The sequence below is a fragment of the Crocodylus porosus genome, unplaced genomic scaffold (genome assembly GCF_001723895.1).
Source record: "Crocodylus porosus isolate Cpor-Errol unplaced genomic scaffold, CroPor_comp1, whole genome shotgun sequence".
Classification (NCBI taxonomy): domain Eukaryota; kingdom Metazoa; phylum Chordata; order Crocodylia; family Crocodylidae; genus Crocodylus; species Crocodylus porosus.
In genome coordinates this window covers 63,683,370-63,698,924 of record NW_017728907.1, presented here as the reverse complement: position 1 = coordinate 63,698,924, position 15,555 = coordinate 63,683,370, and the positions used below count along the sequence as shown (strand labels likewise).

Sequence of the window (15,555 nt, the reverse complement as noted above, 5' to 3'; positions counted from 1 at the left end):
CCTGGCAAGTAGCTCAGGGCTACTTGCTCTCAGGAGCTTCTGAGGCCGCTTTTCCCTCCCTTGTCTGTGCACATTTCTGGGCAGAGCACCAGCAGGTGGCAACCACTGGCTCCTTGGAGGCCTTTGAGGACCAGTGGGTGAGACTCCGGTGGGCAACACAAAGTATTTACGCTTCAGGAAGTGAAGTTTGAAGTGTTTGCAATGGGAAGAGTTTGTACTTCCTTGACCTCTTGAGATACCACAGGCAATTTTGGTGGATTATAATCACGAATACCGCCTCAGAAAGTGGTAAGTGTGTTCCCGGAATGCCTTCACAAGGTTTAAAAAAATATTTTTTGGCTGTTTGCTAAGTCATGGTGCATGGGCTGTTTAGACTTTTACTTAAAAAACCAACTATCTTCTACAATCAAGTTTGCCAATAAAGCTCACCATGTCTCATGCATCTTCACAATTCAGTATTTGGGAACACACAGAAAATAAACCCTTCCAGTTTTATCTCATATCTTAATTTCTTCATTCTAATCCCCATAGTTTGTCCAACCATAGTGAAAACTCAGGTGCTAGAATTATTCTAAAACGACAATGGGAGCAGAGCATCCCATGTTCATTTTTAGATTGTTATTAGTAGCAATGGCTTAAAGCTATTTACAAAAAAAACAAAAAAAAACTCAACACAGCTGGTTTTGATGTTGCCTTATTTACTAAAACATTCTTGTTACAATACACAGAGAACACTGTAATCCAGTTCTGGATTACAAATAAAAAGTGATAGGGTTTTTAAAGGCCAAAGAACTAAACTTGATCAAATACCCCTTATTTACTAAAAAGGGGCATCTGTATGTCTTTAGGTTTGAGAAAGCTACACTTTTAAAAACATCAACATGTTTGCGACTAATGCCCCATTTTCCCCTTCATTATCTACGTTAGGAATTCAAATATTCAATAACACGAATTTCAGATTGACAAAGCAAGAATTAAGACCGAAGTATTTTCTCAGGGTAAAATGTTCCACTGAAACTTTCAGACTCAATGCTGTTACTTTAAAGACACAGACAGGTTGTATTGATACTGGACTACTTGCATTGAAGGGTGTTCGAAATCCAGCTTTTCAATTATAACTATGGATCTGAACTTTGATTTCAATATCTATATTAAGAGAGTAGATGATATTTGAGCACACATACCTCCTAAATCTACAAACTTCAAACAATGGACCCAATGCAGGAAAGCTTTATTCATGTGAACATATACTTTCATATAAGTAAAAGCTGACAGTTTAAAAACAAACCCATTTTCTTATATCAAAATCATCAGCTGTATAACAAATTGTAATACATTTCATTTTAATTCATGAGAGATTTAAAATAGGTGTTTCAGCCAATCCCTTTTGCTTTAGATTTCAAATATAGGACTAAGCCTCATAAAATTAGCTACAGAACCAGAAAAAAAATCCTTATAATTAAATACATAATGGAATTTTCAAAATATCAACTACAGCGTTTAAATGAAATTAAGTAAACTTACAAAAATGCCATTAAGTTATCTGCAGAATTTACATTGCAGAATAAGGCATCTGATTTTGCTTTATTTTCAATATTGCACAAAATATCTAGAGGAAAAAAAGTAAAGTCAAACCACATTTGAGGCTGTCATTCAAATGAATCTGAGTTAGAGCAAGCAGCATTCCAAATATACCTTCCGGGTTAGAGGTAAATGTGATGATTAAAAAAACAAAAGAAAACCCTGCAGAATCCTGGTAAAAGAAAGAAAAAGGATGCACCAGCAGAAAGCAGCATCCTCTAACATGATACACATTTATCATGTACAGCATAATAAACACCAGTTTTTAACCTCAATGGGAGAGACACACTATTCCTGAGTGTTCATCATAGCTTCCCTCAAGTATAGCCAAGTCACAAGAGCAAAGGATGATAACACCACATGAGGATAACACATCTGAAAGTAGTTTTGTGCACCAGTACACAACCCTTATTGAATCCCTTTGGAAAGTGAGGCTAAAGGCACAAATGAAAACTGCCTAGATTCAATTAAGGTTAAGATAAGGTTCAATTTTCAAAGGCAAATCTGAAGAAACTCATCAGCAGTTTGGCTTTTCATTTAATCTTCTCTGGGTATTTTAGCTGCGTGGTGTTCCAACTTCTGACTTCTAGTTGCGAACAGTGTACTCTGGGAACTGTAATATCAGAAAACATGAACAGTATAATCATATTGTGCCTGCTCTCTGTTACAAAGCTGTTTATTTTAGCACAGAAGATATGTTGGCCACACATTTCCATTGCATTATTTATACATTCCATTGCACTGTATTATTTATACCTTCCCCCTGACATCTGCAAATGATCTCACAGTTGCTTGCCTGCTGTTAGAAATAGAAATATTTTAATTTTGGCTGATTTTTCAAACAGTATACTTATTTTAGAGAGAATATGTTTGTTGTAAAGCAATGCAATATCAGTATAAATCCATTCCAGCAGTTTGAAGCTCAGATCTATCTATCTGTCTATATGTCTGTATATAGATATAGAGATATATACAGATATCTATGTATATTTCTATATCTATACACACACACACACACACACACACACACACACACACACACACACACTTGATACTCTTTCTACAGTGTAGAAACCATTGCCATCATGGTGCAGTGAACACAGGGTACAAGATGTAAAGCAGTGCTATAAAGTCTGGTCCTGTCCATGCTGCTACTGGACTTGTATTAACTCAAGAAGGCTACTTAAATAGACTTTGGATCAGTTCAGGGCCATAGAGAAGTTAAATCAGTAAAAGTCTTTCCACTCACTCAAATGTTCAGGTCCAGGCCTACAAAAACTAATTATTAACCTGATTCTGAAAATGGCTGAATATTCTGAACTTCTGCTGGTATCCATGTTGTTGGTGCTCAACATCTTTCAGAAATCAACTCCTAGACATACTGTGCCATTAACCAATTATCACTTCTATCTGAATCCAAGACATCTTCAAATTTAAGACAGCCCTCCAACAGTTAGATTCTTTACATGAAAAATTATAAATCTACTATAATTTTTCATGTAAAGAATCTAACTATTGGAAGGTCAGCTATCCTTAACAGACAAAAGGAGAGAACCATCTGTCCGTTCTTGAAAGACGAGAGGGGAGAGATATCCAGTGTAGTAGCAGAGAACTATCCAAGCGTAGTATTCTGCCCTGATGTACCTGTGTTGTAACAGAGGACCCTGACAGAGGTGGGATCTGATCTGCAATCCTAACTATTGTGTCTCCTGCCATGCTACATGTGCACTGTAGGAGGCACAACTGTGGGACTGGGGATCAGATCCCAATCACATCCTATAGCTGGTACTGGGAGAGCCCGAGATCATGAGCCCAGGCTCCTCCTGCACCAGCAAATAGCAAGCTGGGTACCCACTGCACCTGGCTCAGAGCACCAGTAAGCTGATCAGCACTCACTACATGTTCAATTTAAGGTGTGATGGGAACCAGCCACAAAATGATTATACATATGTTTTGTAATAACTACAGCTTACTTCCTGTTATCATGCCACTAACTACATGAATGTGTGGCCAGGTTACTACTTAAGATGTGATTAACTAGATATTCATGTCTTAAGTGTAATGTCTCCCAGGAGCCAGCATGTCATAAACAAAGAATATAGCTAAAGTACCATGATGCCAACATTCAAATGCAAGAACAGGACATCATACTACTACTTTGTTTTTACATAGGTTGATGGTCCATATCAGAGTTGAGTGCTCCACTTAAGATTATTCATTTAGGTTTCTGTTCACTTGAGTAGGAAAGCTTGTAAAAGGCACTAATGCTATTATATTTTTTGAGAAGGGGTACTAATCACAGTACCAACCTATCCAAAAGCCACTATAAATGTTTGTGTAAAACCACAGGAGGAGCAGGTTACATTGATCAATTCTTACTGTTTTTTAAAGGACACATCTTGAAAAAGGAAGATTTAAATGTAACATCATTTCATTATAAGCATGAAATAATTTTAATCAATTGTTGAGAGAGAATGAGTATATACAATTTGAATTTAAGACTAAAGTAACAACCTTAAAAACCTACCAGAATAAAAAGTTAATAATTGTTTCCTGAATTTAAGCAAAGGTTTAAGTATTTTAGCTGTTATTTTCAAAGCAGATTATCTTCCTTCTTAAAAAGTGCGTACATTTTTGTGCCGCATTCCACTGCCAAAACTATCAATCAATCACCAGTCACCAAATGAACACACCTGTCAGTTCTGTTATTGTCAGAGTCTAAGAAATCCACATATATGCATTAGAAACCAACATGTACACATTTTTAAATGGCAAATGTGGACAACCTTATTGTTCGGAGAATGCTGATCAGTATTTAAAACTAAAGTTCACTGTTTTTAAAATGCACTGAATGTAATAAGTGAATGAGAGACAGTAGGACAGTGCTAAACACCTGCTATATTTTTTTTAATTCTCTGAGGCCCCCTCTATATGTTACAGGTATCACGTAACTAACTGGTTAACTGCACCGTTACCTTAAGAACAGCTACCCATGCAAAGTACTTATCATGCCATAGAAAACTCCAACTAGCGTTAAAGTTAGACCTAAAAAATGTATACTCATTTTACAGCTGGCAGCTACAAAGCTTTAATTTGCAAGTGTAGCAGGGTCTCTCTTGTGGTTGGCAGGGCTCCTAGCCTCAGGGGTACGCCATGCCCAATGGAGGCTGGGAGTCCCACAACGAAGGAGACTCTCGGCCCCAGCAGCTACCATCTCTGGGTCCTGGCAGCACCCCTCATCTGCCAAGACCTAGAGTCCCACAGTTGCAAATTCTGGTTCCAGGCAGTGTGCCTCCTGGTCCTGGAACCCAGTGCATGAAAGCCCCTAGGGTTGGGAGAGGACACCACCTGCTATCTCCCAGCCTCAGGGGGTGCATGAAACCCCTGGTGCTAGCCGCAAATCTCCTAGTCTTCATGTACCTTCAGGGCTGGGAGATTATGGTTGAGGGGGCTCCCAGCCATGGATACTTGCTTCTTACCAGTACAAGGGGTGGGGCCAGGATTAGGCAATAATGTCTAGTAGGATCTAATGTGCAATTCTATAATCATGCCTCCTACCATACATATGAGGCACGGCAGGAGGTGTGATTATGTGCATTGCACATTAGATCCCACTGCACCTTTACCTGTAGAGGTGGCCTGACAGAGTAACTTTATTTCACAAATACAGTGGAAGGGATTTTTTTTTAACTCTCAGAAAGCTCTGATGCATGACTTACTGCTGCCTTCAAAGCTTGATCCAGATCTTCTAGTAGATCCTCTTTATCCTCCAAACCAATTGATAAACGAATTAAAGTATCGGTGATTCCAAGAGCATCTCTATCCTCTTTAGAAACTGCAGCATGAGTCATGATAGCCCTAAAAGAAAAAAAGGTCTTTTTATTTAAACCTTGCCTTCATAAAGACCAGATAAATCAGTTATCTGTCACATTCACAGAATTAAGAATGTCATAGTGACTCTACAGAAAATTCTGCAATATTCTCTACTTAATCATAAGTCCAGATGTTCAGCTAAAGTAAACCTGCATGGCTCCAGTGAAGTCAATGATTACCAGCATCAGATGACCTGGCACAATATTTTCTGACTGACAAATAACTGGTAAATAAAATTATTTTAGAATTTTACCTCTTTTTCTAGCGATAGGGCCTAAACATATTTCTTCCAATACCCTTCTTATTATTAACATAGAAAAAATGTAATATTACATAAGAAAATATGATGTCTGTTTTCTTTCAAAAAATGTATTTGAGAAATTCAAAGGGGTAATATTTGATGAAGGTTTGTCTTTAAAAAGCTATCTATGCAAAAGGTAGCTTCCACTTTAATGTAAAAATTGGTAGAATTTTTAAAGTAGTAGATCCAAATACTATTCTTACTTACAGAGGAAGTGATTCTAATGCATTAAATCAATAAGCAGGAAATTTTGATTAAACATTTATTTTCATCTTGTTTCTTTTTTTACTTTTCAGTTCTTGTTCTCAAGACAAATTTATTTTTGGTAACTGGTAATCATTAAAACATGCAGATTTGTACTCAGAGTCTTTACATTAAAATTTAGCACTTCTTGTGCTAAAGGACACAGTGTATCTATTCACTTTTTAAAGTTACTACATATTTAACATTTACTCAGATTATAATTTTTATTTTTTTAATATTAGGAAATAATGAAAGACATTTCTTTTTTACTAGATGATGAGGAATTTTTTTTTTTTACTTAAGATAGGTGTCAAGCTTTATTTGGACGAAATTGGAAGTAAATAAAAACGCACAAACAGAATATAATACCTATTACTTAAATACAACTACCTTAGATGTCCTGATAGTGTAAGAAATAAAAGTATGTGAAAGGATATTTTATATTTAAAACAGTTTAATTAAACAAAGGGGGCAGTCTCACTAAGTAATATGCTTAACTGAGAGTTACCAGGTCCTTCAAGATTTTAGAACTAGTAGATCATATTCTATTATGCATAGCATTTATTCATCATTTAGGATAAAAAAAAAAATCATACTTTTTCAACTCTCAGTCAAGTTAGAATGAACTAACTCGAAACGGAGAAAATAATTCTCTGTGTACATACAGAAAAGAATACTGTGGTCAAAGGTCAAATTGGTACCAGTATTTCAACAAACTCTGGTTCCACATGCTCATCCATTCAGTGGTTTGACCTCCTTTAAAACGTCAGAAACAAATATTAGCTTCTTACTGTTATAAATGGTTCTGATAAATTATAAAAAACCATTAACACTGGTTGTCATTATTTCAAATATAATTAAAAAAAAATGGAAATGGAAATTTTCACATTTTAATTTTTTTTAAATATGTTGTTTATTGTCTGCTTGGGAAAACAATGCAATGTACCAATATGATGTACACAGTGGATAGAAATCAATACAACAAAATAAAGTTTATTTTCATTGCTGGCTACAATGATTCTGTAGTCTAAGCAGAGGGGTACACGTCTCAGACGCTTAATGGCTATTTTAATTTGTAAATCTATAGCTTGGGTCAGACCATCCTGTGCATAAACAATGAAATATTGTTATATACCCAACAAACTTAACTTACTTAATACGAACAACAGGTGCAATTTAGTTTAGTGTGCCAACTATGCCCTCTTGTGTAAGCAATTAGAATAGCAGTACCATAGTAAGACTGAAGAATAAGTACGTACAGTAAGTTTATCTTGTACAGCATCATTATCTGATCCATTATTCTACTTGGGTTTCAGGTTCACTCTTAAAACAAACCAGAACACCACACAGTGAGGTAAAAAAGCCATTAACAAGAATGTGGAGAGCACTGGAAAACATTTCTGGGGTTAACAGAGTCTAAACCAGGGGTAGGCAACCCCTGGCACTCATGCCAAAGCATGCCACATGAAGGTATTTTTGCTTGGCACTTTCACGTCAGGGAAGGGGCCAGGGCTGTGTTACTACAACAAGGATCAGACCCTTTGCAGCTTCCCCACCTTCCGCCCCTGACATGCCAACATCTTACAAGTCAAGGCCCCAGGTATTTTTGGCACTGCCCAAAAAAGCTGACAACCCTGATCTAAAACGTCTAGTTGGTCCAATTGCTGCCACCAAAAGTCATGAGACAATGGTACAATGAAGATCATATTCTTTTTTTGACTCTGCCCACCATTTTACTAATCTAGTTGAGAAGTCCAAGATAAAAGAAGAGACTGAAGACTCTTTGGGTGAAACTCTTAAAAAACTAGCATAGAACTTGTCCCCCAACAGGAGGGAAGGCTAAGACAGCTTCGAGCATCTTTGCCTTCTTCCCATCCTTACCATTCTCCTGAGCCCTGAAGGTCCATGTTAGTTGCTACAGGATCCAAGGGCTACCTACCCTTTAGGCTATTCCACTGCACAGAATCTCTACACTTATTCTCCCTAGTGATGCATTTGGAGCTTCTGGTAGTAACTTGAGTACTTTAGCTTGACTGGGTTGTACTCTTGTGTTTGTGCTTTCAGGTCCATCAAGAAATACACCTAAAAAGGCAGGGACTTTCCATTATATTCATATCTCTCCACAAATATTTGAAAGAATAAGGAACAATTCACTTCTGGTAAGAGATAAAAACATCCTCTTATCTTATGCCATGCTGTGTTCCTACTGGAATCACTGTACTGCCATTGGTCACAGCACCTACTAGGAAAAACTGCAGACAGCTGAATGCAGTTGGACCTGCTGAGCAATCATGGTTGGTATATCCAGGATTTGATCTAAATGCAGGACTCGCCCCAAAGAAGTAAATGCTTAAGACCTAAGACCTAGAGGGGGTACAGCAAAACAGTGGAGAGAAGGAAGCAGAATAATGGAGAGAAGTACAGCTGGTTCTGAACTGTGTCACTCTTTTCCTGTTTTATGCCCTAACTCCCAGCATAACCAGGGCTTACAAAAGTGTCCTCAGAAAGCAGTCTTGTGGTAAAATCTTCCCTTTGCAGAACCAGGGATTTCAGGGTCACTTCACCTCTATTCTGACTAAATGGGTATAAAGAATTCATCTCTCACCTGCACCAGAAAAGTCTTTGCATTATCTTATTTTTTCCCCATTTCTTGACTATCTATAAGAAAGCTACACTATATAAAATGTTAACTCCATGGAACTTAGGCACAAAATGAAACCATAAAACTTTTGTAAGTTTTCAAAATGGCCATAAAATTCAACAGGAGCAATTTTTTTCCTTATAGTGTGTAAAACAAATGTTACAAATTGCTTCTAACAGATGCAGAATGACTTACGGGTGCTCTGCTAGGCTTTCGTATCCTCCCAGACTCTCGGCCAGTGCAAAAAGCTGCAGCAGAAAACACACAAAAAAGTTAACTTTTAATAAACAGCCAGATTTCTGTCTGAGGAAAAAAAAAGTGATTGAAGTTGTTATACTGTGGAAGAGAGAAAAGCAATTACATGTTTTAACCTTGCCTAGTTCCATGTAAAAGTTTTCATACTAAGGAAGAAAACACTGGATGTAATAAGGAAAGAAAAAGACTGGTCTATAGTTTACCGGTAAAAGTTATCTAGCTGTCTGTATTAGATTAGCTCTGAAGTGGTTAAACGCATAGAAGAAAGTATCCTGAACAATGGGATTTCTACATAGTCATACACTGACAGCACTGAAGGGGAATTCTGAGTATAGCACATGGTGAGCAACTTAGGTAAAGGTCACAATAGAAAATGAGTGTCATGAAAGAGTTTAGCCAAGGCTAACCTAAAGGGATTCCTTGATGTTGATTATATCCAGAAGGCTGAGATGCTTTGAACAGAAAAAAAAACCAAGAACCAAATCTTTAAATATTTGGAATAAATGACTACTTCTCTTGTCCTTGTTCTCCCCCATCATCACAATTACTCTGAGTTTCATGCACCTTTGAACTATTTAGACCCAGTGAAGAGAAAAATTGACAAAACACCAACTATGAGGCAGTTTACTGTATTTGTAGCTTCATCAGAAGCATAAATGTCAGAGACTTCCTTCACAAGATTACTAAGAATGCATTATGATGTATCCTCTAGCATTCCTAAATCAATGATGGTGGAGGGTAATGAACAGGGGAGAGATCACCCTATATGTACCCTCATATGCTCTCCCTCTACAGCACCTACCCTTGCCTTTGTTGCGGTACTGGGCTAGATGGACCGTTGTTCTGATCCAGTGACAGCACTTCTTATGTTCTTACTAATACAATTTTTGCAAATGCAAGAAGTTTGGCAAAGAATCCAAACTTCTGAGTGATTAACAGAACTGGTCCTTTGAGAACTGCCAATACCAGTTCAAGTCTTCACAAAGAGTGAGGTTACACATTACAATTAAATCATATTAAAGGCCTTTAAAATGCAGGCATAAACAAGCACTAAGAGTTAGAGTAGTTGGACGGGGAGCTGCCGGGTAGCCTCAGCATAGGAGATGGGTGGGCTCAGCAGCAACCTGCATGCCTAGATCAAGCCCATGCTGCCCCTGCCATGCCCCCATGGCTGCCCACCAGCTCTCCGCAGGAGAAGGTGGGCAGTGGCTGTGGGAAGGGGGTACTGGGGCTTGAGCTGTGCTACAGGCTCCATCTGGCTGGCACTGGGGCTGGAGCTGAGTAACAGGGAGTGGGGATTCACCCTTTCTGTCTGCTCCCAGGCTCCCTTCCCGCCAAGCTACCCTTCCTGGGCCCAAAGGCTGCTCTATAGCTCCTCCCAGGAGAAGGGACAGCCATGGGAAGAGGGGACTGGGTAGATGGGGAACAGCCAAACAGCCACGGAATAGGGGTGGGTGGGCCTGGCAGCTCCCAGTGTTCCTGGAATGGGTCTGCACAACCCCTATGGCTGCCTGGCAGCTCCTTAGCCTCCCTACTCCCCATTGCCCCCTCTCCCCATAGAGAGCTGCTGAGCAGTTGCTGAGGGGGGAAGCCAGAGGGCGGCTGCAAGTGAGCAGGCAGATGTGGAACCTGGCAGGGATGTGTGGGCTGGACTGGAGCAACAGGGGCTGCAGGGAGCTCAGAAACAGGCAGGGAGAGGGAACCCCTCTTCCCCGCTACCTCTGGCTATCCCTCTGGGTTGATCCAGGAGGTAGGGGGGCGGGTGGCATCCAAGCAGCGTGTGGAATGGGGCAATCCAGGTGGCAGGTCTACATGAGGACACAAAAATGCAGTTAAGCATCAACTCAATAATCAATCAATAAAGACAGTGGAGGCAGAAAGAAAATGTATAAAACAGCAAGGACCCTAGATTCTGGAATCTGACTTCCATAACAGAACTGGAGTTGATTAAGCTTCAGAGGACAGGATGAACGACAAACTTAATGCAAACCTCTATTTGTGAAGATGAGTCAAGTGGCAGGAAAAGAGGAATTCTTAGTTGGAATTTGTCACTTTAGCAATGACTTGATTCTAAAGCTGATGCAAGTGTGTCCAGAGACCAACAGTTATGAACAGATTAAAAAATATAAAGTACAGATAGAAGAAAGAAAAAGTATGACTATGTTAAGAGAACAACTGTTAAGAGAGCTGTCTGAAACAGGTATTGATCCTTCTTTGAAGTGTGGATCAAGCATCTGACTCAAAGGCATTTTCTCTAGTTGCATGTTTGGTAGCCTGCTATTAGTATTGCATAAGCAGCAGTTACTTTGTTTTCACGTGCCATTCATATTTCTCATTTGCACAGCAGAGCAGAGATCTGCAAATACTTTCTTAGGGGCATCACTTGAATTGCACTTCCAATATAAACACCAACTATATGAATGACACTTCACAAAGAGCCAATACACCCTTTGCTCCCTCTCATTAGTACCCCATCTCATAATTTCTACTCCTTAGGTGTGGTAATACCCAGAATCTAAGTTAAAAAGATGGTCCCTGTCTCAAAGAAAACCACTTCCTTCTATCACTACACTCCTAGAAAACTTGAGTGAGTTACATTTAAAATAATGTACGCCTATTCTATAATTTACCTTTAAATGCTTGAGGAATGCAACAGCCTGTTCAAGTTTTCCCTTAATGTAAAAGGTGATCATTCCAGGACAGCCACTGCACTGACGTTTAACCAACTCATGCTGAGGATGTGAAGGCAATCCTGAAATTAAATCACGCATACAATGTTTTTCCCATCATCATCACTTCAAAGAAAAGCAGGCTACATTAAAGGCACGTAGAAAAGCAACTTTCCAACTTGAAGAAATATAGAACTAACTGTAAGATAAACATCTGCAGAGTAATAATTTTTAAAATGTCTAAATCAAGTTCACTGAATGTATCAGCCACATTTAAGGAATACAGCAGTTCTGCGCCAATACTCAAACAACACTAAATACAAAAGATTATTTATTCTGAAGATTATCTGCTCAGGGCAACATACCAGGGAAAATGACTTTTTCTACCCGGGAATCCGATTCAAGGTATTGAGCAACAGCTAGTGCATTTTGGAAATGCTGCTTCATTCGGATATGCAGAGTCTTCAAGCCCCGACTGCATAGGTAACAGTCAAAAGGAGATGGAACTGCTCCAATAGCTGTAAAATAAATGCAGTATTACAAATACAAGTGCTTCTTTATCTTAGTATGGAATACAGTCTTAGTTTTGTAACTAATTCCTGGCAGAAAGAGGGGACATTTCTGTTTATTTTAAAAGTATTTTAAGTTTAGAATGCATTTTATATTTTTCCCTAAGATACAGAACTGAAAGGCTGCAGCTAACATACTGAAACCTCAAGGATGAATCTTAATAGACATATGATACACAAGCATACCTTTCTATTACTTTATTCAGGAACTTACATGAGGTCAACAGAAAAGCAAGTATTCTTTATTCATTTGACAGAAATGAATATAAATAGGGTGCGTCTACACAAGATGCCTTACTGCACAGTAGAGCTAATTACTGTGTCTACATGTGCAGACACTTACTATGCAGTAATTGGCTCTAATCATAGGTAAATTTGCTACCTGCAAATGCAAGTAGGAAATTTACTTGTGAGTATAACTGCATAGTAGCACATGTGTAGATGCCCCACCAGGAGCAAATATGCTCTCAGTCAGCTGGGCAGCAGGGGGTGGGAGATTGCTTTCTCCCCTGGGAGCTGCCGGCTGCTAGGGCAGGCTCCGCCACTGGAGCCCAGATGGGGACAATGTCCCCCTGCCTTGGTAACAGGAAGCTCCCAGCCCCTGTCCCACCATCCTGGGGCTGATGCTAGGAGATCCTTATCTCCCAGCCCAAGCCCTGGGGTCCTAGAACCCAGGATGGGAGATCCTTATCTCCCAGTGCTGGTGCCCGGACTGTGAAGCTGGCACTGGAAGATAACGATCTCCCAGCCTGGGTCCTGAATGCCCAGAAGACTGAAAGGAAACAGCTCTGCAGACTGGGGCACAGGACAGTGTGTCCTGGAAAGAAGGAGCCATGAATTTAGCAAGGTGCTGGCTTAACAGTTTTGGACAAGACTGTCAGTTTATCCTCAAAATAAATACTGGATTTAGTGGGGGAGAGCAGTGACTGTATTAGACAGTGTCAAAAGCTTTGCTGAAGTCAAGGTATATCACAGCATTCTCATGAACAAACTAAAGAGATACAGACTAGACAAAAGCACTGTAGGGGGGATACGTAACTAATATGACAACTTGTTGAGCATGTTGGTCTTCAATGGCTCAGTATTTAGTTGGGGGGAAGTATCAAGTGGGGTTCCTCAGAGGTCTGTCCCCCATAACTGGCAACAGTTCAGTACTCTCCACCAGGGTATACTGGCACCCCTTTAAAACCCTGGCTAATGTGCATAGCCTAAACAGTGACTTACTGTGTGTGAATATAAAGCATAGTTGCTGTTTGGATCCAATACATTTAAAGTGTTTTATGTTGACAACTTACCATTTTGTAAGAATTTGAGTTTTTCATACAGCTTGTCACAATTCACTGAAACCAGTCCCATTACAACATCACTGTGCCCTAGAGAAAGGCACAAAATGGTTAAACCAGTTCAAGATTTTTGTTGTTCTGTATTGTTAGTCTTGTAATTACATATTTCCTTTGTATGCATTCGTTTACCTGGCAGGGCCGTATTATACAATAGGCCAACATGCACCTCACTACCTGCTTGACACCCTAGCTGTCCACTTTCTAAAAAAGCAGGAATTTGGGTATCAGACCTGTTGTGTCCACATAGCAGCCAAACGTGCTGCTATGAAACAGACAGAATAAGACATGCTGCTGATGCACTATATTTCCTCACTAACACTGTTTATTTTTGGCTATAGCTACATGCTAATTATGAGGTACATCTGCAGCATGGATAGACGTATCTACATTAGCTTTTATCTAGCTACTGGAAGTAACAGAAGAGACATGGCAGCACAGACTTCAGCATGGGACATGTCATACAGCGCACACCCTTAATACTCACTTGTGCAGTCAGTCTATGTCACACCTTTTTAATGCATCTTCACTGCATTCTTACCCAAATTAGCCATTTTAAATTTAATGTGAGCATGCTTCCTTTGCTGCAATCACACACCTAATTTAATTTTAGACATGTCATGTCTTTTATTCATTTCAAGACATACTGATTTTTTTTTTCTTTTTCAGAAGCATGTATTTATGGAAAGTTGTAATGAGTCAGACTCCGTGACCTTGTATATAATTGAAGGACAGGCTGAAGGACCTTTTAGGGAAGTACAGACCTAATCTTGATTCATCCTGGCACTCTAATCATTATCTCAATCAGAAATAAAACAGTTTGGAGTTTCTCTGAAGGCACAGACATAAAAACAGAGAGGAAAGCTCAGTGCAGAAACCTAAAGCACACTGCAATGTGGCCCCTGTATACAAACAAGCAGGTGGTATACAGTGTGAGAAATGAGCAGGCTGTGTACATGACATTGTGAGAAACAAACAGGCTGTTCACTTGAAAGGCAGGCATTTGAAATCATGATAAAATTTGGCCCTGAGTCACCGAACCACCTCTGAAGTAGGTAAAATTGCTTTCAGGGGTTGTCTCACAGCTTTTTTCACGAACAGGGACAGCTTGACTAATGAAGAACTAACTCGTTAATTAAACTAAGTCCATCACCTGACAGCTCAGAACAATCAGTGGTATGGCAATCACCATACAGTACTGCCCTCCCAATAGAAATATCCCTTTACTTCCAATAATGCCCCCTCATAGCTGAGAGATGGTAAGAAGCCTTCCTAGCGCAGTCTCAACTAGCAACCAATCCGAATCCTTAGTTAATACACTCACTCTAGTGAATCAGCTGGAAAGGGGCACTCCCAGCACGGGGGCTGTGAGAAGTGTGTTCAGGGAAAAGGTGGAGAGAGTGGAAGTGGAGCCCAGTAATGCATAACTGGACTGCTAGCTGAAGACCATAGATGTTGTAAATGAAGGGTGAGAATACAGAAGGGGAGATTCAATGAATTAGCGGTATTTTATGGCGATTTTAATTGTTTTTAACAAAACCAAGAGAATGTTTGAGCTACTATCAGATGCTTACCATTCATGTATTTGGTTGCTGAATACATACAAATATCTGCCCCCAGAGACAAAGGACGCTAAAATGAAATAAAAATAGGAGATCTGATTTAATACATTCTCATCTTTCTGTTCAAAGCCTGATCCTAGTTTTAAATTACTGAACATGCCCATTTATAAAACACAGCCAGTGGACAGCCGCCCTATGGGTACATATCTGACAACCACATCAGCAACCTCTGCTTCAACCATGAGTGGTTACTGCAAGACCTCTCTAAGAACAGCCAGGCAAGTTTGTTTAGTGCTTTCCACACCTCGGAGTCTAGAGTTATTTTTGCGATATTACATATTTTTTATATGCTCACTTTTTGCCAACAGCAAAATTGAAGTGTTTAGATGGGGACTGATTGACAAATAAAATTCCTCACTTTTTTCAGTTTTTCAAAATAATATTATCTACAATCAGCAAAGCTCCTCCCAGTCCTCTAAGGCTGAATAATAATATGTTCTATCATTAAATGATAAATTTTG

At 39.4% G+C, this 15,555-nt stretch overlaps 1 protein-coding gene across 1 annotated transcript in view; it reads right to left on the bottom strand.

Moving 5' to 3' along the window:
* Positions 1–678: 678 nt before the first annotated feature.
* The window catches only part of CTH (cystathionine gamma-lyase), a 32,609-nt gene continuing 17,732 nt past the window's right edge, over positions 679–15,555 (bottom strand). The window contains exons 7-13 of the mRNA XM_019531619.1: positions 15,047–15,104; positions 13,428–13,505; positions 11,929–12,081; positions 11,525–11,646; positions 8,835–8,887; positions 5,301–5,439; positions 679–2,194 (exon numbers count right to left, since the gene is read on the bottom strand). Of these exons, the coding sequence (XP_019387164.1) occupies positions 2,168–2,194; positions 5,301–5,439; positions 8,835–8,887; positions 11,525–11,646; positions 11,929–12,081; positions 13,428–13,505; positions 15,047–15,104 (630 nt within the window). The 3' untranslated portion in view covers positions 679–2,167. The remainder of the gene's footprint in view (positions 2,195–5,300; positions 5,440–8,834; positions 8,888–11,524; positions 11,647–11,928; positions 12,082–13,427; positions 13,506–15,046; positions 15,105–15,555) is intronic.